Raw genomic sequence first — 22,610 nt, forward strand, 5'->3', positions numbered from 1 at the left:
ATAAGAAATTTTTCTCCCGTACAAAATTTCGCAGGCTCGCGCCAATGTAGAATCCAAGATTTTTCCTGACGACAAAGTAGCACTGTTCTCGATCCGACAGCTGTGTTTTCGCAAATCCTTCGGTCGCTGTAAGGAGAAAACGCGATTATCTGAGCGTGCATGAGGCTGGGAACGAGGGACAAGGGTTGGGAGGAGAAACGACGCGGAGAGATCAGGCTGAAATTGGTACAAACCGTATAATTCCGAGAGAATTCCCTCTCGAATCCAGTGTAATCGAGACGCCAGACGTGTTATCGATTGATCTTTTCTCGGCGAACTGGGTTTTTGGAGAAAGGGTCGTGTGAATTGGAGGTGTATCTAATGGGAGAATGCATAGATGTTATCCTCCGTGAGAGAATCGGTAAATCCTTCCTTAACGACGAATGGCTCGACTTGAGACTTTCGCGCGTTTTCTTCTCAACTGGATGGTTTTTTCTACCGCCGAAGGCGTACGATACTTCTAATTCCTTTTATGTCATTTTTCTTCTCTAAGTAATCCGTGGTACATAAGCTACTACCCTTAAAACTAACAAACTTAATGTTTTGCTGCTCTTCCTACATAGTTCAGCTAAGAAACTCGCTATTGTGCGCACCTTGTAATCGTCTTCAGCACGTTTACTGCTGTCAAGGGAACCAGTGATTAGGGCTTTAAGCTTGCTATGTTTCTCTGCAACGTTTCTGGGAATAATCTCATATTTGCAAGTACCTGAATAACATAACGTTCTTCAGCAATAGTTACGATTTTTAATTAGTCTTCCTTATTTATTTAGTTTCAATAGACTCCCCACAGCTCTACGTCAAAGCGTTTGCAAATATTCCCACTCAGTCTATTCCTCTACCAGTTTACTATAACTCGAGGACTGTCTCCGTGAAATTCGTTTCCCTCGAACAGATCCTCCAGCGGGACATGACACAGGGCATCAGAAAGCTTCCTTCATCTAGGACAAACCTGTCCGTGTACTTTGACCCAGGAGGACGAAGGGTCGCAGTCAGCGCGTCAGAATTCATTAACTCTGTCGCTTGTTCCCGTGTCGCGCGGTTTTTCCGTCGCCTCAGTGCTCGACATGCAGGTCCCACGATCCACCAGCTCGATTTGCGTGTTCGTCCCGCTGCGATGGTCCGCGAAAAACCGTGCGCGATAACTCTGTCGGGCTGCTCGACGACGCGCAAAGGATCCCACGAGATCGTTCGAAAAAGGGAGCCAGTTGAAGAAGCTGGCAAGTCGGAGGGGCAGAAGAAGCCAGGGAAAAAAGGCTGACTGGAAGGAAGAAGAATGGGGGAGGACTGGATGGGGGTTCACGAGGAAAGAAACGGAATAAAATTTGCATCCCAAAATCCTTCCGTTCGGCTGCTACTCCACTGTGTATTCTTGGTCCCCTGCCCTTCTATCTTCCACGGGCTCCTTCGCGTCCCGCACGAGGGCAGCCTCCGACTCGTCTGCATACGACGTAATGACGGTGCTCGACATCCCGTAAACGGAAGGAGGAATGTCCAGGTTGGGGGTTTGGCCTCCCTTCCGCTTCGTGGAACCTGTTTCGTGTCCTGTAGGCTTGTTTGCTTTGCACGGGCTATCGATTCTGCATAAAGGCATCCACCTACCTTCCTCTCTCGTTGTCTCCTTCTTTTTTAATTGTGGTTGGTGATTGGTATAGAGATTTATGGTTGGAAAGGTCAGTTAACAGAAATACGTGCGATATAATCGAGTATACAAGTGAAATCGCCATTAGAAGTAGAATCACCCTAGGCCCTGGTCAGACACGCAAGTAGTAAAAGCACGTATGTAATCAGACACGGTTAAATCGTTGTGTTAGACATTTATCTACTGAGCAATTAGAATTACTCTGTGTATGTTTAGTCGCCGTAAACTTGACTTATGTGTTTCAACTCTTAGGTGCAATAGCTATGAATGACTTTTACAAATTAAGAAATTGAAGAATTACTGAATTTTTTTAGGTATACCACTATGAATTATTCCTGACCATAATAGAGCTTTCAGGATTAGTGTTTTTCAACATCATCGCTTGACTTATTATTGTCACAAGTCCACCAAAAATATTGCAATCCAATGTCCCCCAGGTGAGCACGAGATTTCATCCGAGGGAAATTATTTATGAACAGGCTGCTTGTTTGATAGAAGAACAGAGTATTCCAAGGGGGTCAAGGGGCGTTCTTTTTTATATTCGCTCGCAGTTTTCGAAGAATGGCACTCGACAGACGAATCGGTCGGGAGGTCGGTCGCAATTCGACGGTTCGCCGAGAGACGCGATGAGTTTCGTCGAAACGACGGTCGTTTCGAGGCGATGTTATTTTAAGGGTAATTCAGACCCCGGCGTATTACTCGCCAAGTTTCAGCGAGGCGTACTGACCAGAAACTGCGATTGTCTCGAAAATTCATTACGACATCATACAACTTGTGAACGTCGATTCTCCTTAGGCCAGATTCACTTCACCTCCTACGACCCACTACCACTTCCATCCTTTTTTTCGTTCTTCGTAATTATTATTTTACTGTTCCGCTGCGCGCGGCATAATGACACCGAGTCGACGGCCATTTAAAACGTCGCTGTTTATCTGAAATTTATTCCGACCGTGTGTATTAGCGGCAAAATTTATTCGAGCTCGTAATTCACCATCCGTGCTTTCCTGGTGGCAATAAATCCTCGACTTCGTTGAAATGTTAATCGAACAAGTCGTTTCTGTAAACGCTGTCTGACCCAGCCGATTATACAATTCGTTGCTCGTTGCTCGTTGTTCACCGTAGCAGAAGGTCGCAGAAAAAAAACGATCGCGAAACAGCGTGATAACAACCGTGCTGATAGTTCAATGAACTATCGAGATGTCGTTGGATCGTTGTAACAACCCAGCCTACGAGGGCGTGTAATTCGATCCCTTCCGCGCTTGTTGCTCGCTAACGATCGATTGTTGTAAATAATTAGAGTGAGGAAAAAGAGAGGCAAAGAATATGTCGACTGATAGTTGCTTGCTTGTTTGTCGCTGGGACGTTTCGAGGCGAAAGGGGCCACTGCACGTCCGCTGAAACGAATCGTTGATAATGGAGTATGTAACAAGGTTGTAAAATCATTTAAACTGTGAGCCACTATATGTCTCTACTACTGAATCCATAAATCTAGTCACGTAGAAATTCTTTAATTGGGGAGATTGAATTATTATGTTTTAACCTTATTCTATTTCTATTTTAAATTCTTTTTTTGTTAACAAACTTCATAATACTCCAGTTTTCATGTATCTTTAGTTATTTATTGTTTGCATAAAATTGTTTTCATTTCTCATGGCACCAATTTGCAATTTCACCGAAAAGCCAAATGCTCGAGGTAATTTTCCGCGAGCTGGCCCGTGATCGGCTATTCAAAGCGTCCGATCCCGAAGTTCCATTATAGGTTTCGGTACATGCATACCGCCATATCTTACAACCTCAATACAGGGCGTAACACTTGTTTCTGACGGCTTTACGAGCCTCTTCGTATTCTATAGCTATATATCAGATGCTAACATGGGGCCCGCCTCGCATCCTTGAAACGTTACACGGAAAACAGAGACGTGTTCCTCCCAGTCGAACTTCGATATCATATATTTATGCGATATAAATTCACCGGGGACGCGTCTTGTAAATCGTTGCACGGTCTGCATTCTTCTGTGCGAATTTAAAAGTAGAACGATCCTGAGAATTATCCTGTGGATGCTGTCGGATGATATTCAACATTCTGAGTCCTCGATATGAGTAACGCTAACTTTTTAATATAAATGTCTAGAGTAAAAATATACGTATGTGCACATTTGATGAGAAACGCTAGAATTTAGTGAGTTCTAATTTAGGAAAGATAGAATTATTTTTAGAGAAGGGTAGTAATATAATTATACAGCAAAAATATTCCACGTCAATCACCTGTAATAGCATATCACTTCAATCTTTAATTACATTTCACTCGCTCCAGTGTCTAATAAGAGACGTCCTGTTTCTCCTGAAAATATTCAGAGAGTCTAAATTTAGAAAATGAGTTATTGATTTACGAAAATAATTCTACGACAAAAATACTCTGCTTTTATCGCCTATAATGCTATTCCAGTTGCATGTTTCATTATTTCCAAGAACCGTCACTGGCGTGCCTGATCACAAACGTGCCATTTCTACTTAAAATTCAATTACCGAAAGAACATCTCATTCAATTAGAGCAAGACCAATCCGTGTTACGGGCGCACAGCTTTAATACATTGCATGCTGTGCTAATGCCGCTATAATGTAGGTAGATTAAAGTCGTACGGCGACTAATTATTTCTAGCCCCGAGACTATAGCTGGATTGTTTAGTGTCCCGTCTTTCTCGTGCGCAGGACCAGCCCTGCTCCTCGACTGCATATTTGTACACGGTCCAGGAACTTCCTGCGTGGAACGACACGGTCGGAATAACTAGGAGTCTCAAACGAATCCCGGATACTTGTACAAATCCAGAGAAAAAAGAATGTGGAGGAAAAAAGAGGGTCTAAAGGGCGAAAGTGTACGTTTGGTGCCAGACACCAACTGAATTCACTGAACGAAGGAATTCGGCGACAGAATTTCCAACGAAAGCATGTTAATTTTTTGACAGCAACGACTGTCGAAAATTCCTCCAAAATAAGAATCAGAGAAATATACCGGTAAACAGAGTGACTTTAAGAACACAAGATTTCTATGTAGCGTTTTAATCGAGCAGACAAGTGAGCAAAAATTTTTACTTAGCGTCTGGTTTTCGTGTAAGCCCGTGAAACATTGCAGCTGCAGTCGGAGTGCATGAAACGTATTTGTAACTCTGTGTCCCGTCCATCGTCTCTTGCATGTAGAAATTTGTAAACCAGGTACTTATGCAGCAGGGTGTATCACAGGTCTCTTGACACTTTCTCTGAGATTTTATTCATTGGTGACCGTGTTACTTATAATGAAAATAAATTATTTTAATTCACTAATAATTCTAAGTAAAATTCATGTGACCTCAAAATATGACACGATCCCAGCGACAAGACTGTCTAGACGATGCCATGATAATTATATTCTGTGTTATCCTTTTTTAGCTTTTAACGTCAACATCTGCTACTAAAAAACAAGAGGCGGAGACACTACAATTAGATCGAGGAATCTCGTTTACTTCGTTAGCTTCTCTTCACTTATTTTCGGAATGCTTCTGACCTATATTAAAGTGAGGACTTTAATATCTTTTAAATGAAAGCGTCCTCGATATTCGAATATTTTCCTTCTTGTGCTCTCCTAGCGCAAGATACAAATAGCGTTGAAGGTATTCTCCGAAACTGTAATACAGTTTGTAACTAGAAAACGAAAGACTCTCAGAACAGGTTCAATTATCTCACTAGCATCTCTGGAACAGACTCAGGTTACCAACATATCTGCTCCAACGTATATTAAAACAAGTGTCAAAAATCCTCACATGATAAAGAAGTATTTGTGAACTCGCATTAATCATCTAATCGATATACTAACATTAATAAATTGATTAGGAACCTTTTTACACTTTATCGAAAGCTATCAATTTACTTTCACCATGGCCACAAATCTATATCTAGCCTCCATTACAGTCAATCGACTTATGTCAATGAATAGTTCGGCTTGTCTGTCACCAACCATTCCAAGACGTCTGTACAGGATTAACGTGGATTACTCTGTGCGCAGGATATCGGCGGGAACACTCACCACCTTGCGGCTATCACGATGCCAGGAACGTGCTTGATGACCGATGCGGTCAGGATCGTCGACAGTTAGTGATGAGGAGGAGCAAGTTGTCGGCGTGCCGATGGCTCAGGTCACCAGTAACATGCCGGTTCTTGAACCCAGACCAGACCCGCCTTCTCTTCGAGGACTTCTGATCGGTGTTTTCGTCCTGTTGTCCCTGCCACGCTGCCACTGCTTTGACTTGGGTAAGTTTGGTCAACCGTTTGCTTGCGTAGAGGTTTCGTGGAATTTCTACGAGAAACACCGAGAGAAACAATTTTTCTAATAGAGTAGGGTTGTCTAAGCGAGAACTTAAATTCTTGGGATTCTCCCACTCGTATTCTCATCGTTAGGGTAACCGAAGACTGTAAAGATCACTCTAATAGATTGATATTGCTCTTTTCAAAGAAGTTGAAGCACTAAAGGACGTATGAGTTAAATTAGAGGAACGTTTGGAAGTGGTAGGCTCCACTTCTGGGCAGTGTTGGTCTATAGAATTGAAATTAGTTAAATTGACTTGGTAGGGTAGGTTAACTTCTTAGGCAGTTAGTTAATCAAGTAATGATATGGACAAGTTGACCAAGTAGACGCATGTTTCAATATATCTAGGGCTGTAGACGGCTTCAGTGTCTTCTGAATCAAATCTTGATTCACTGACGAGTTTATCGCGAGTTTTTCATTCACGAAGGTAACTCATATGCACAGTAGTTCCCTTCTTTAACAAAAATGAGCGTCATTCCCTGCAAGTAAAACTCGTTGCATCTATTTACCCTCAAAGCTACATTGAACTCACTAATGAGCATATAACGAAGGAGTGCAGTATTTTCCTATTACCCGAAACTGTACGTACATAAACTTAAAATTACACCGACGATGCGGAACACTTGAACAAGGAATCCCATTAGGTGCCAAGTCTACTCTCATAGCTCATCCATAGTATAGAAACTTCGACTAGAGTACATCGTGATACTCTACTCACATTTGGAACTCTCCCAACTCCCGAACTCTCAGGTACCCACCCCTCCAAAGAATAAATACAGGCCAGGATTGATAGTTTCGAAAAAAGCAAATATCAGCGATCTAACAGCGCAACTACCTCTTCAATCGCGATCCATCGTCGCAATGCTGGATCCCGTTCGACAGAGGGGCTGGAGAAAAAAATGTGTTCCCAGCGACACGAGCGGATGAAAGATTCACCCATAACTTACTCGTTCGGCCATCGTTCAACAGCAGGTGTGCCAGCGCAGAGCGTCGACTGGCTACGAGGACACGAAGGTCATAGGGTCTCTGGCACAGTCTTTCGTCTCCTAGTCCTACGTATACTCGGTGTCGCTTAACTCATGGTTCGCGCGGCTCATTTCGCCAGCTAAAGTAGAAAAAGGCAAAACGAAGGAGAAATATTGTTCCATTTGTGCGGCGACTATGCCACGAAAATGAATTTAGCTTAGTTTTGTCCTTCCCACTGCCTTCCACTGTAATATCGCCGGATGCTAAAGCGGAGAAAAATTATTCTGAATATCTTCTCCTTTTTTCCGCCCCTCCCTTTGTTCTCGCGTGTACACACACGGCGCGGGGGTCACTGGTGCACAATCGCATGCGCTGCTCCCAGGGATTCCGCGCGGATTTCCCTTTCCTAGATGCGATCCCATGGTGAAGCGCGCAATACGTGGTACCATCTAAATGTCGACCAGGAAAATTCTAATTTTTCCGCGGGGAAACGCCAGCGCGCACTGAGAGCTGCAAACTAGGGGTGGGATCGAGATCAATATACAGGTTATCCAAGGTGAAGCAGATCACTTAAATATCGCCTCTGTTTCTAATGACACGAAAATTCTCCGCGACATTCATAGAAGAACAATCTTTTATTGTAGAATCATTTTCATTAGTTTCCTAGATTTTCACATATGAAATTACACGTATGTACAATTCTAAAAAGGCTTTGACTAAGTTCCGTGCTAAAAATCGCTGTCAAATTGCAAGAGACGTAGTTTCTTGCAAGACAGTCTTATTTTTCTCAGATGGGGGTGTCACTCGCGCGGAAACAGCACGGATTCTACACACTTGGTTTCACGGAGGCTATTGTGTAGCCGCAAATGAAATGTCAGCGGCACGATGAATTAACAATACTATCTAATAGCTGCTCAGGCGCAGGCGAGCGAGGAAACGGCATTGTGCCGATCCGTTCTCTCGTGTTGTGGTCCTCTTGTTGTTCGCCACTCACCCGTTACCCTTTTTGTGCATATTAATTATTAGCAACGGAACTCTACCCCTCGTTGAGTGATATTCATCTTAGAATCGTCCCTTTCTATCCCTCCTTCACGCATGTTGAAAGGAACCATCGTCCATCCTTCTTTCTGTCCCGTTTTAAAATTAATGTAGTTCAATTAGGAGAAGATCGTTCGCAAGTGAAGGAGGAAAATAATTCCACCCCCATTCAGGTTGCTTTAATTAACGCCGAATAGAATTCGCGCCAGCCCCATTCCTCGGTCGATCGATGGGTTTTGATATTCATGAGTCAATGGGCCGTATTACCGAGCAGGCGGAAAGAAAAATGGCTTCGAGTGGCCGATCCTTCGAATTGCAAATTGATTCGCGTTTTTCTGCCGCTCGACGCGAGAACGTAACCGGTGTTTCATAGCCGCGACGACGGTGAATTTATTTTATCGAATCGGCTGCCTTTTTCTCGGCTTGTTTAATTAATCCGCCTGAATCGCGAGAAACGCTGAGCGTCGAAAGGATAACAAGCGTTGGATGAATTCCATTCAAGCGAGCGAGTAATTACGAGCGAATAGATTGATACCTCTGTTTAATCAAAGGATTTCAATATGTGGGAATAATTTCAGGCGACAAAGGAATATTCCTTAAGATTCTAGTAGCCTTTGTTTCGTTCGATCGATTTCTCGCAGAAATCTGAATGTAAAAACTGTGAAGCAATCTCGGGGTCGATCGCCTTCAGAATTCGTATTTGAATTGCGATCGAACGGGGACGAACATGATCTCGATCGTCTAGTAATCCATTCGAGCCCTCCATTATGCGCGTGTCGCGTGCAAGAGCGTTGCGTCTGAAATATCACGGTACGTCAGCTTGACGTATTACTTCAGAACATGACATCGGCCGTCAAGCTCCTTCAAGTAATAATTCACGTCGTTGAGTGAAAATGCGATATTTTCACTCGCCGCTGAAAGATTGTGCCTGGCGAAGTGGAAGGGGAATTTTTTGATAACACGAGATTCTGTGTAGCTCCTGCTAAATACGATTGACGACTCGCGAGTATTAGCCAATTTGCATATCTACTAAATATACGGAAAGAGGCTACTTGATTTAGATGATACGATGGTAAAAGAAATGTTAAGGAATTGCTGAAGACTTTCAAGTACCCAAATATATTTTTAAACTCCCTATCTGATTAATTTATTTTAGCTTCTGAGGTCGAATTTCTGAATGCTTGAAGAATCCCTTAACACTCATATCACAAATGGTTCTCATATTCCACTCCCAATTGAATTCAATCCATTTCTCTAGTTTCTTCCTCTCCCTCCAAACTGCGCGTCACGAGTTATTCCGTTCACCGTGTCACTTAATATTTCCTCCAACTCACACACAATGGGGCAGGCAGTTTTCGTGTGCAGGAGTCAAACTTCAATCTGCTTTCAGCAAACCGCTAAAAGCAAACGTTGCGCGAAGTTTAATTGAAAAGTGCGTGGAAACTGGGCCAAATGCACACGATAAAGGGTCGTTGCAACCAATTCTCCATTTTCGGTGCTCGATTTCTACAGACCGACGAATTTCAGAGCACACCGCGAGACGCTAGTCCCGTTTCCATGCAATTTTTGGTCCTCGGGACACCTGCGCGAGCTCCGTCGGCTCTTCGTGTCGCCGCTCGTCTGTGTCGCGAGTTCGATAATTACGGCACGGTTCATCTCTCGGGCAGCAGTTTGGCCCAGTAATGGATGCTGCATAAAGAGGCGTACCAGCCGGTACTCTGCGATCGAAGTTGCCGCGCCGCCAGGATGGCGACAGTTCTAAGGATTGAATTGCAAAGAGAACTAGGCCGTAGCTATCTGACGAAGTACGGCCGACGAGCGCAGACGACGGCCGCGGCGCATTGGCAACGGGGAACAATGGCGAACGTGTCGCTCGGCAAATGTTTTATTCCACTGAGCAATTATGCCGGCGTACTTCGAGTTTCCGCGCCACTCACCGACGCTGCCAGAACTTTTGCGCCTATAGAGTGTGTTATGCTAGCTAATTTACTCGGCGACGAAGGACAGCATTGAATCTACGAAGTGATTTGCGACCTATCCGAGAACTGGGATTCCATGTCGGAGAGAGCTGGTATTGTAGAATCTCTGCTGGTTAGAGTGAAGGGTGGGTGGGGAAGTAGAAGACTGATAGTGTCTTGAGGGAGTTTATAGTAATCACCAGCGTATTTCATCGAATAGAGTTTCCTAGACGTTCGTTATTTAATAAAAGTTCAAATAAATGTTCAGACTTATTTACCGTATTTTAATAAATCACTATGAATTTTTTGTGGCATCAGCGCTTGAATAATTGACGATATCTGCGACAAACAAAACAGAAATCACGTGAATTGTTTAGCGTACTGAACAACAATGTCCACACCATGCAGGAAAAAGTTTAATTAGTAGACAGAGCATTCACTAATAGTAGCCTGTGGGTGAACCGCATACGAGTAAAGTTCAGGAAGACAACAAGAAACGTTGTAGGTGTATATTTTCAGGGAAGATAAGATTACCAGCATAGTACTACATAGGAAAATGCGATTTGCCCAAGGGGGTTGAAAAACAGTATTGCTCTTCTATGCAGAGAAGGCAGCTTGGTACAAAATGTGGAAAGCAGTTTGTAGAATCAAGGGACGTAAGAAGCAGCATCGAGCGAAGTTTCGCCCGTTGCAACATTGACTAGCTAACACGCGCGGAGGCTAATTGTATTATTATTAGTTCATGTGACAGCTGCAGTCGGCAAACTGTAAACTCGACTCGCACCTCTGTTAATTCTAGGCGACCCATATTTCGTACTTGCAACGTTTGTTACGTCATTCATAGAATAACAGTTTCGTTCTTCCTTATTGGCGCAAATGATTATATCGTAAAGCTGGATAGAATTTCATATGCATCGTAGAACCACGGTTAGAATTTCGTACTGTGAATTGTAGAGTAAAGGTAAGCAAGACAGAGCCAGTATTCAATATTGAAATGCCTGAATTTGGGGGTCTAGGTTAGGCGTAAACTCGTATGCAATGGTGGCACAGGTCCAACATTAATGAAACTCGATAACTGTGGATTCTTGACACTACATGTAGGCAGATCCCTGGAGTTTTAATGAGTGGTTCCAGGGGGTCCCAAAGTACCCTCTGTTGTAGCAAGTTCGGGGGTCAAAGGGTTACCGAGGAGTTTCGTAGCTTTCGGAAAGTTTGGAATTTTCCAGAGATTCTGGAATGTCTCATGAATCCAAGAGGGTTTGAAGAGAGCCTCGAGAGGTTTGGAAGGGTCTTAAATAGTCGACGTGACCCGATTCTACGTTCGCGAGATACTACAACAGGATTGTAGAATCTTTCGGTCCTCTGAGACCTCTAAGACCCCCTCAGACTTATCGTCGACCATTTTGGGTCCCACAAGTCTGACGCATTCACCATCGAGCCTTACAAGACATCTTTCTTAATATTTCATTTCTTCATTATCAACTGTTATGAACCCTCAGCTTCTGTCATCACGTCCCAACTTCAATAGGACTTCGTCCCCATCGGATGTAGGACAAACTTCCAGCACTCGATTCCCATATAAATGACGTATTATCACAAGGGTCACACGCTTAGCCAATTTAACATTCGAGGCTTCCCAAGCGCATTCGACAGAAGATCTGACTAAACGAAGACTTTGTTGCGATCCAGCAAGTTTGCGCTTATAATGGACGGTGGCTGAAACCTAGGGGACAGTTACAAACACAAGCAAAGTCTCGTCCGTTATAATACCACTTCACGAAGGCTATAGCTGGGTTACACAGGGTCTCTTCCTCTGCAGACCGGGGCTAATCCCACGTCCGCTGCATTCTGCAGTTTTGAAACTTTCCAGCGTAACTGCACTGTCGTAGCTTAAGTGTAGCAACGTGGCATGACCTGTAGCGTGACCCACGCCGTGACACTATAGGTTCGACGATTTATTACAGCTAGTTATTCACGTAAATACGCCATTTACCACCATTCGAGAGAACTGTTTGTCATTGGACGTAGGGATCGCAGGAATTCCTGAGGAATCGAGGGTCGAAGGAACTGCATGAAGAACTGAAACATTAACGTCGGTACACACGCAGAATTAGTTGGTTGTGCAATATTTATGGTGGTTATGGTCGTGTCTCACTTTTATAGGTGTTCTTGCTTCTTTCGTTTGCTGTGGTCATCGCTAGCGAACTAGTGAACTTTTACGAGCGGAGGAAAATGAGAAAGAAAGTTCGATTGTAACTGACCAAAGACCTCGATTGGGGACCTGTGTGTGCAAACCCCGGGAAACGAAGTCACGTGCCTCTGACGACTTCTGTTCCCGAGGATTTCGACGGAGAATTTTCACGTGATCGTGGCCGTATCGTTAGGAACGTACTGCTGTGTATTTTGTGGGAACGTTACTGTTTCGAGCTGTGAAATGAATTCGAAATTCTAGCAGCGTGCAGAGTCAAAGCGTGTACGAATTACTGAAGAAGTCCATTGACATTTATAGAATGATGAAAAAGTATTTGTCTTTGGTAGTGGACTTTGAATTGTCTCTCTGGACTTCACAAAGCATTGACTTAGTATTCATACAAGAAGCTTATTAGAATCAGATATTCTTTTTCTTATGATACAGCAATTTTTATTCCTAAATTCATAGTAAAACTAGTTATAATAATTCTTAAAATAAGAACATTAAACAGAAGAGAATTCTATAATTTAATCCCTCCCGTTTGAAATGATCATTTCATGGCCCTCAACGTAACACTGCAAATAGAAGCACAGTTAATGAAGAGAGAAAGATTCCACGGGGACGATGTCCACTTAAAATTTCCAGCCAGAAAATCGTAACCCATTCATTAGCAGTTCATTTCCGCCTGGCTAAGTCCGTCCACAGTCGATTTAAAGCCGAAAATTGTCAAAGCGTGGATGGATATTGGACTCTGTCTAATGCCGCTGTGAATCCTTTCAGGACAATGCACCGAGGCTCTGGGCATGGAGAATGGAGAAATCCCCGATGAAGACATATCGGCCAGCTCTATGTACGATCCCAGTCTTGGCCCGAAACATGCCAGGTAAGTGAACAATGATATCGCGAAATGCTCGACTGCAGCTCGGCAAGTCGGCCATATCTTCTCGCTGGAGAGTTTCCGGTTTGAGGAATGCGTGAGTCCGAGACTGTTGGACGATCGTACTCTATTGCACTGGTCTATGGAAATCAATAGACAATGAGAATGACTGTGCTTGAAATATGAACTTTTTATCGTAGTAGAAAGGGGAACAATTGAGAGTTGGGGAAGAGAGAAATGACAGGTGTGATTCTGCTTTTCATGGTAGTGAAGATTTTTCCGAGTTCAGTTGAATAATAAGAAAGTAGTAGAAACTAATTGAGATGCAGGAAAGTAGTATAAGTCAATATTAGCATACGGTCGAACGAGTAGTAGGAATTATTGCTGGTATAGCTGAGAGACAAGTAGTGCAAACCAATAATTCCCGAGAAATATACTCTTCTAAGTAGTATAGGTCAGTAGTTACTCAGACGGCACTAAATCGACATAAAGATATTAGTTTTGTTTACACAATTACACTTCCGCGAATATCCTACGCAAATACACAAATATGCATGAAGAAGTGTAACCTGAATAGAAATTCATTTCATTCTCTATTGTTAGTATCATAACGTATCTAGTATACACTTTCTATATTTTCTTATCCTATAAATTTCTTCTAAATAGATCGACATTTGCATTCTAATGATCACATTCTCCTTCCCCATTCCTACCAACGATTTCGCGCTCTGCCTATAAATTGCCTAGAGTTTAATTTATCGAGCGAAGCAAATAGTTTCAATTGCTACTCAGATTTCTCTCTCTCCTTCCTCAGCGCGCGGATTACGCGAATTAGAAAACGATCCGCTTCCCTTCGCTTTAATGCATTACCCGAGCAATAAAATTTCGGTCCTCTGCGCGTTTCAACAGCGAGTTTATTTCACGCGGTTTAATAGAGTGCATCGTTGGGAGCGTTTAACTGGGCACGGTACGTAAACGCAATCGCTGCCTCTCGCCCACGTCGAGGCGGAGGGGGTGAAAATAAATCTACGGCGTTAGGAGGGTTAAGCTCGATAATTCGACGTCCGCGGCGGCCGAGTAAAGCTCTCTAATCGCGTCGAAATTCTTTCTATTCCGCAATCTGGGTCGCGTGACGCGGGCGAACGTTTCGCCGCGGCTGGTATTAGCCAGTCCACTAGGTGGTTGTTCGGTTTATTTCTTATTACAACGGCGAGATTAAAATCTCAGGCTGTGCTGCCTCCGGGGCACTCGTCCCGTGCCGTGCCGCCTCTTGGTTCGCATTAAAAATTTAAATAGCACACGGCCTGGAAAGCACGCTTATAAAATTCTGTTATCGAGGGCTACAACGAATATCGCGATGGGGGGATGTGCACGAACAAAAAACGCCGCTTGTAAACTGCTAATATCGAATTAATCGCGTCGACGATAAACCCGAACAAGGAGACGGGTAGGGGTGAAAATATATTCCGGCTCTTTCGTCGAGAAAATATTGGAAGGGTGAGTTAAGTTCGACGTAATATCTGGGATCGAGTGTCCATCGTTTGTCAAAAAGAGGAGTTGTCTTCCAGACGTTTTTATTAGAACCTTGTCTGACAACCTAGTCTGTGTTATTTTTATTTTCCTGTCTTCAACGTTCTTTTGAAAACTCGGAGGCGTTGTTTTGCAGATCTAAAGCTCGATAGGTGGTGTTATTGAGCTTGAATATTTAATCTCTCATAATGTAGTATGGCTGGATATGAGATTGTAAGATATGTTTAAATTAATTGGGAAAGGGCATTGTTAATAAGAATCTTAAATTGGATACATGAGGTTGTAACAATATTTCAACGTACAGTATCTTAATTGGACCATCGGTAATCAACTGGCCAAGAGCCTGGGATAGTTAAGCTAAGCCCGAAAACGGCTTATTCGAGGTTTCGGATTTGTACGTAGAGACAGTGCAAGAGTTACATCGTTCCGACAAGTCACTCTCTGGGAATTTGGGAATACACAGGGTGGACCTGAAATATTTTATCCTTGTCAATATATTTTATTCACCTGAAAACGAATACTTCTCTGGAAATTAAAAAAAAATAATTAAATTAAACTTGCCAGTGTCTGAATAACACATAAAGCATAGTTAACTCGAAGCAGTATAATAAACACAATTATAATTATCCAGCAAGTAGGACTATAAATGATAATATTAATTCGTCGCATTAATATAGAGCAGTTCATTTTATAAACTACATATCCACTAAGTTTCAATATTTTTGCCCACGTATACTCTGTAATTTGCAATATTAAGCTGCTTGTTAACACGCGAAACGTACCTGCCTTTTTCATCAATGTAATTAGTGGAATAGAATGACCAAGTTCAGCCAAACATTCGAGGAACACCGTGTATACAGCTGTACACAAGTCCGGTTCGATGTAGTCCAGGGGATAGAATTGAGGGAACGAGTGGGTGTTGGTGGCTGAGGGGTGGGTCGACGGGGGTTGAACTCGACCCCTACAAATTACCTCCAATTTCGTGTAAATTCCTCGTTCCTGCGTCAGCATAATACCTGTATTAGGACGCCCAGCTCTGGCTCTTAGGCGGCAATAAATCTGTATTAGGGTGAGGCGTTGCTCCTCCTAGTAAAAGGGGTACGACCTGGGCCCGGCTAATTTTTCACGACCGCGTTTCGCTCGCGACGGAATCCGACAAGATTGCCCTAAATACGATTCATTCGGCTCAGAAATAATTTCCATACGTCGATCACCTCGACCTCTTTCAACAACGAATAATCGACTGCTTTCTATTCTTAGCTTCGTGGTTCCACGGTTTGCGCTCAAAGATTTCGCCTGTCAAGTAGAATAGGTGGATCATTGGCAGACAATAGAGGATGCTTTCGTCTGGCGCAGATTTTGCATGAGATTCCAAGAATCAGAGGTTTGCTTCAATTCCTACGTTCAAGAATCGCACGTTTATACCTGTGAATCGAGACAGGTTTTACGTCGATTTTATCGTTGAACGAAACGAAGTTGCGAACCTTGAGACGACCCGAATTCCCCTTTACCCCCGAGGGTTCACTGACTCCGCTTTCGTCTGTCGCGGTACACGCGCTATCAGGCCGCGATTCCTGATAAGCTGGAACGTGCCACGCTAACGGACGATTACAATTATAGATGAAAGATACATTTCCATTAGGGGTTGGGTCTGGCGGGTAGATTGAAGGTGCTGCTAGGTCGAGGGCTAATTCGTAAATAAGGTTACCTCCCGAACGTTGAGTATTTTGTCCTAATACTATATTGTGAAATTAACTTAGGAGTTATTAATTTGTCTCGTGGCAACTGTGGACTTGAAAATTGGTTCGTTCCATGAAATCTTGATAGAATACTCTAAGATCCATCTACCTTAATGAAATACTTCAGAAATTGTTCGAGCTCCACTCATACACTTACTGATGAACTGAGCAAATTAGTAAAGAGCAGGATAATTATAATGAGTACTCTTGCTCTGCATGGATTCTACAAAATTAATTTTCAGATTTCAACATCTTCGTGCGTTAATATTTAATCACATGTAATTACTCCAAATTCTGAAAATCAACTCGGAGAGAATTAATAACAGATTTATTATAATAACGTGATTATTTAAACCACGTTCCTCTTCCCATGGAACAGGTGTTAAACGATTTTATATGAAGATGCCTGAAGAAGATGTTTCTCGAAGTTTAAGCAAAAATAATTCCCCCGACTTTCCTGTCAAGATACTTTCGAAGCAGAACGCAGCCACGAGAGTGTGTATCTAAAAGTTTAAGCAACTCCGTTTCATACACGCCCCGTCTTTTGTCTTCCGTGACAAACAACGTCGTGTTTCGTTCGAACGTTACAACTCTGACCTATATATTCGGCTTTGTGCCGGGCGTTCCCGATTCTCCACCGTAAAATATGCAGTACATTCCCATCGTATTGTTGCCGCACAAAGCACCTCGTGTTTGGTACCGACGGTTTTGTAATCGGCTAAAAAAATATTTATCGAAGGAACGCGTGAGCGGAAAAAGTGTTTGTCGTCCACTCGCTGTGTAAACCGTTTTATACTTTCACGATAGACAGGGGCTCGTTGGTTCACCAACAATATATCGCAGTCACGGAATTTTACGTCAACGCCGTGTTAAAAATCGATTTCAACTTTGCATGTGTCATTTTGAGAAAGAATTTTTGTGAAAAAGCGTGGACACTGGAGTGTTCATTTCATTAATCTCTATGTAGAGCTTTTTTGCGGGTAGTAGATTTTTGAGGAAAATAGAAAAAATAGAATAGAATTTTTCTTAATTTTATGACCATAGGTCCTTTTATAGTAGACACATGCACAGCAATCGAGACGAATTCAGCAGCCTTTAGAGTAGACTACTTGATTACTTAGGGCAGTAGATTAAGTCAGTGGTCAGACCATCTGTTCCTCTCGCCCCAAGTACTTCTAAAACCTGCCTCAAAACTAAAACTCTAAATCAGAAGCTACTGTCTCACATCTTCGACTAATACTTTCATATAAAGTTACCAGTTTTCCACTAACCCCACAACTTTTTATATACCCTCTACATTCTCACAAAACGCACGATCAATTCATACATCACGGCTCCACACTTTCCTAGTATATCACCAACCCCGAAAATATAATGGAAGAATGGTCTCCGATACGATCGTCCACGGTCCCACGAGATAGGCACGTGCCCGCGTTACATCGCGTGAGCTTGGAATGCCAGACACGAAGAATATTCGGCCTTGCCCCGCGGACAGGCGTTGACCCTCGACGAGGGAATTCCTCCGTCGCGACGGCCACAGTTGGGTGTGCGCGAAGTTCTGTCAGGAACGCAGCTAGACAGACGTAGAAACAGACACGAGGCGCGATGAAAGGAGTTAGCGCGAGGAGACATTCGCTGGCAAAAAGCGTCGATCGATAGAGGGCCGCGCGAAGCTGGTATCGGTACGTGCGAGGGAAAAAGTCCTCGTTTTGGTGGCCGAGCTAGTGGCCATTCGTATCGCTTTAGACCTGGCACGAAAAAGGAGTGACGAGGGGTGGTCAAGCGTAGGAAGGATGGATGGAGTGGGGGAGAAAGGGCACGGTGAAAAGACACCGAGAAAAGGAGAAGTAAATACGCGAGGGGTAGACAGGGAGGCAAAAAACGAGTGGAAGCTTCAAGCGTGACAGGCCGAAATCTTCGACGTGGGGAGGGCAGAGTGAAAAGGCGGAATCACGCAGACATAAAACGTCCTAGGCCGTTACGTGTGCTTTCAGCGGACGAAGCCAACGAAAAATGGTGGCCATATTCTCCCCGACCTTCCAGCTGGGCTATCTTCCACTTTGTTACGATTCGAAAACCCCGCTGCCGTTTCTGCTCCCTCTCTCGTTCCAGTGATTTATGGACCGACAACTACACCCTCAACCCCCTCGAGCCTCTCCATCTACTTGGCTGTCGGATTTTTTATTTTTCCACGTCCGTATCGTCCCCGCGAACCAGGTACCGTGGTCCCACTGGCACGGCGAGTCTCGATACGTCATATTATGCCTCCAGGAACCGTTCCTTCTGGCTACCCCCTTGGTTCGCGTGACAACGTACTTCGTCGCATAAATCCTGGCCAGGCTACGTCGCGTTCACTTTTGTATCGTCGTGAACCACTGAGAGTGCCTTCAGGCTCGAATTCGTTGAATGTAGAGACATTAGAGAATGTAGAGACCATTCCCTGGGAGCTGGGCCAAGATTGAATTTTTTTCGTGAAGGGGATTTAAGTGGCGATTGTCTGAAGCTAGTTTCAGTAGATTTACTGTGATGGGGCTGGCTATTAACTTCGAGAAATTCAGACTGTCGGTTATTTCAAACTTAACTGCTAATTCTGAAGAAACAGCTAGAATAGCTAATTTATGACTAATTTCTTCATAATGGTGCTCGTGATTATGATACGTAAATGAACTGCAATATCCAGTGTAAAAGTTGCTATTACTCATATGTACCCGGACCAATTTCAAACTTTCTTTTATTAGCCTCTGTATTTTCTGTTTATTATTAACCCCTTCCAGATTAATTAACGCAAACCCATGAGAAAGCAGATTGCCACGTTCCCATTCGATCCGCGCCACAGTCAGAGGCTTAATAATTAAATTAAAACTTCCTAACGGCCCTCGCAATAGGTTTCATAATTTGGTTGGGAATAAACCGAACCGAGTAAATGGGTTGAACGAAGGCCCTAGCCATTGCGCAGAAATTTAAATTCCCCTCCTTACGGTTTATAGTCCCCAGTAAAATTTTAAGTCCACGCTACAAGTTTGTCTCAATGATTCTTTAATACAGCTCTCGAAAGTGCCTCCAGATTTCAGGTTTATTGTCAAGGGAAACGAGAGCGGTGTAATCGTGCGAGGGGGGACATCATTCTGAAGGGGATTCTTTGTTCCACGGATAACTCGTCGGGATTTACAATGGAAGTTACTTTTAATAAATTCCACTTGAACGTGTTCCGGGAGAATAGGTCGCCGGACAAATCTGATAAATGAACATTCGTTTCACCTCTAAAACCGACGCGAATTCCTTCCTCTCGAGGAACACCCATCCAACGATCCAAGTAGATTTTAATAAAGCCCGTAACCGACTTTCAATCCCTCTCTTGACGTCCCATAAAAAGGGAATACGGGTGGGTTTATACCTCGAAGATCAATCGGTAACTGTTAACTTGGACGACCCTTAAAAATCCTTTATCCGCGAGATCCATCGCTCTTACCGTTTATCCTCACGAAGCCCCTTTGTCTCTCGACTCCATTTCTGGCGCCCTGGCTGACTCGTTTCGGCCTCCTTTCACTAGCTATGATTCGATGCGAAAGCTCGGTGGAATTCTTATCGTAATTGCAGCTCTCGTCGCCGATCGAAGTCGCGTTGAAAGCACCCCGATTATACTGTCCTTCGAGAGACGAAAACTGTTTGCAGATAGTTGCAAATTATTTCCCCTCGTTTGAGGAGAAAGTCGGCCAGATCGGTTCACTCCTTCAATCGGTCCTCCAGGCTTGGGTCTATCGATTGAGAGGTTTTCGACCTTTCGAGTCCTTTTTATAATCGTTTTCAGGTTCCAAAGGTCAGTGTAGTGAGGATTAGATTCTTCTGTCGGTTTGTAGCTCGTTCTTTATATGAAATGAGTAATTCCTTGTAGCAGACGATGATCTGTCGTTCTTCGTACGATAACATCCCGCTGCGCTTTAACCGCGACGTTTTATCTTTGTTAAATTAACATAGTCATTGGAATGCAACTGGGTCGTCACTGGAAAAGCGTTGCTCTTGTACAGCGTGTTCGTTCGATGGGGGATTTTACATTCTTCACAGTATTAATGGAAAAACTCGTATGGAATTTTTTGTGGAGTTCCCAGTGCTACGTTGAGATAAATACTGTGGAAAATATGTGGTCTGATCTGGAATTTGATGTTTACTGTAGTGAAGGTTTTATTAAAAATTTCTTCAAGCATAGAATATCTACTGCATAGAGAGTTTTAAGCTGTGTGGTACCTTGCCTCAAAGCAGACCCATGTTTCTGAACTCTGTTACATATTATTCAAGAAAGCAACATGTTCTTCGATCAAGCTTTTTACGATTCAAGAAGGCTACCTCAGAAGAAGTCCAATTTTTCCGATTCTAATCCATCAAAACTCGGGAGCAACAACACGTACGACCCATATCCACGCAAAACTCTTTATTTGCGTTTTCCTTTCGATTCGTTCCCCCAAATATTGACATGCACTTACGGAACTTCACCATAGTCGAGAACAAAGCTCACCTTCGTCTTATGAAACTGCAGAAAATTCTAGCGCTCAGTATGTAGGTCGGTTCGAAGGGAATACCATCGATGAAACGATTTTCCGATACAACAGCTATGTTACACTTTTGGTATCTTTAATAATCCCCGGCGAATCGTATCTCAGTAGTTTTACTATAATACGAGGCTGGAACGTTTCCTTCCAATTCACCGTGAAGCAAATTGCTATTCAGTATCTAGCAGGAAAAAACTCAACCATTTTGTGAGAAGAATTTTACTCAATATATGTACTACGTAGTACAAGATTTTTTTATATTAGAGTCTCTCTGCACGGACCAATTAAATGCAAATTGCAGAACCTTATAACACGTATGCTCTCCGTCATTTTCATGTGAAAATATATTTTTACTTTGACGTAATATAAGTCAATATAAACTACAACATTCTTTGATCTTTTTGAACTATGAAAAAAATAAATAATATTTTGACGTGCTTGGAAATTGAAAAATTGAAATTTTTCTTTCCTCGATTTTAACCCAGGAAAGGTCACTATACACTCTAAAACAAATTTTTAAAACAGAAAAAAGAAAATCTCATCGACGTATCGGAGGTATATAAGATTACTCTACTCCAGAAGTTAGCAACTTGATAATCACTGATTGCATAAAGTTTGTATGAAGACATACTGTACACGTGCTTCTAGTTTTATTAGATATTAGATCCTACAATCACTATGGATCGTAGACTGGCCTTTATTAAACATCAATTCTCATCGTAAATCGCATCGACATCGTACGCCGATCTTTCCTCAGATTCTTCCACAATCCTAGGAATGGAATCGACCGTTTACCGTTTATCCTCGTCCAGGAAAGACATTTACGAGTATAATGCACGCATAACAGACTTGCTTTTAGCGTCGACGACAGCTCGAGCTTGAGCGATAGATATTACCGTGGAAATGTGGGTGACGATAATGAATATCGATTGGATATTGTGATAGTGGTTGTTAACAAGATGAATCGTTCAACAGCGGCGTTATGAATCCGTTGTGCTCGTGAGTGTTATAGAAAATGTTCGATGACAGCTCTGTATATTTAATCGAAACCGATAATCGAGAGCTGAATTCAACTTGCCATAATTGCAAGGATCAATTTTATATGAAAATTGAATGTAATATGGTTCCACACTGGTACAACTATTTTTACACTAAATCAATATTACTTTTCCCTGGAAGTGTATTACGGAATATAGATTAAGCCCGTCCGCTGTACTGCTTTTAATTACGTTTGTAGAATTACGGGAAAAATGTCTCACATTCCTTTTAGTATTTATTACGCTATATTGAAATTGAAAAATGAAAGCTGAGGTGAGTTGGGAAACGGTAGCGCGAGAGTAGAGTATTTTATAGTAGCTGGGATGTTATCTGTGGAAAGGTATTTTAATGAAAAGGTCTTGACGGAAATAATTGTTATTAATTAATAACTTTAAAACAGAGGACTTTAGCTTTTTTCTTAATACATTAACATTGAGGACATAGCTGAGGAACTTTGTGAAATACTCGTTTACGTGAAACAATGTTTCCGCGGAGTGGAAAGTTGAGAGTGTTTAAATCTTATTGCAAGAAGGAAATAATTAATTTACAGAATAATTCATATTTAATAATATGACAATGTTATTATACACTATTACTAAGTAGCTTACTAAAACATTACACTCATAGCTTTATATAATCAACCATAATATCAGTTACTAGATCACGTCTGACCATATACGGTGTATCACTACTTACATACCTTAACTCCTAAATT

The 22,610-nt window shown here is 42.7% G+C and overlaps 1 protein-coding gene across 1 annotated transcript in view; it reads left to right on the top strand.

Annotated features, from left to right (window-relative positions):
• The window catches only part of Ddr (discoidin domain-containing receptor 2), a 143,926-nt gene that overhangs the window by 47,977 nt on the left and 73,339 nt on the right, over positions 1-22,610 (top strand). Inside the window, exons 2-3 of the mRNA XM_076389685.1 lie at positions 5,715-5,959; positions 12,948-13,050. Coding sequence (XP_076245800.1) covers positions 5,779-5,959; positions 12,948-13,050 — 284 coding nt within the window. The 5' untranslated portion in view covers positions 5,715-5,778. The remainder of the gene's footprint in view (positions 1-5,714; positions 5,960-12,947; positions 13,051-22,610) is intronic.

The sequence above is a fragment of the Calliopsis andreniformis genome, chromosome 2, assembly GCF_051401765.1.
Source record: "Calliopsis andreniformis isolate RMS-2024a chromosome 2, iyCalAndr_principal, whole genome shotgun sequence".
In the NCBI taxonomy this organism is placed as follows: Eukaryota; Metazoa; Arthropoda; class Insecta; order Hymenoptera; family Andrenidae; genus Calliopsis; species Calliopsis andreniformis.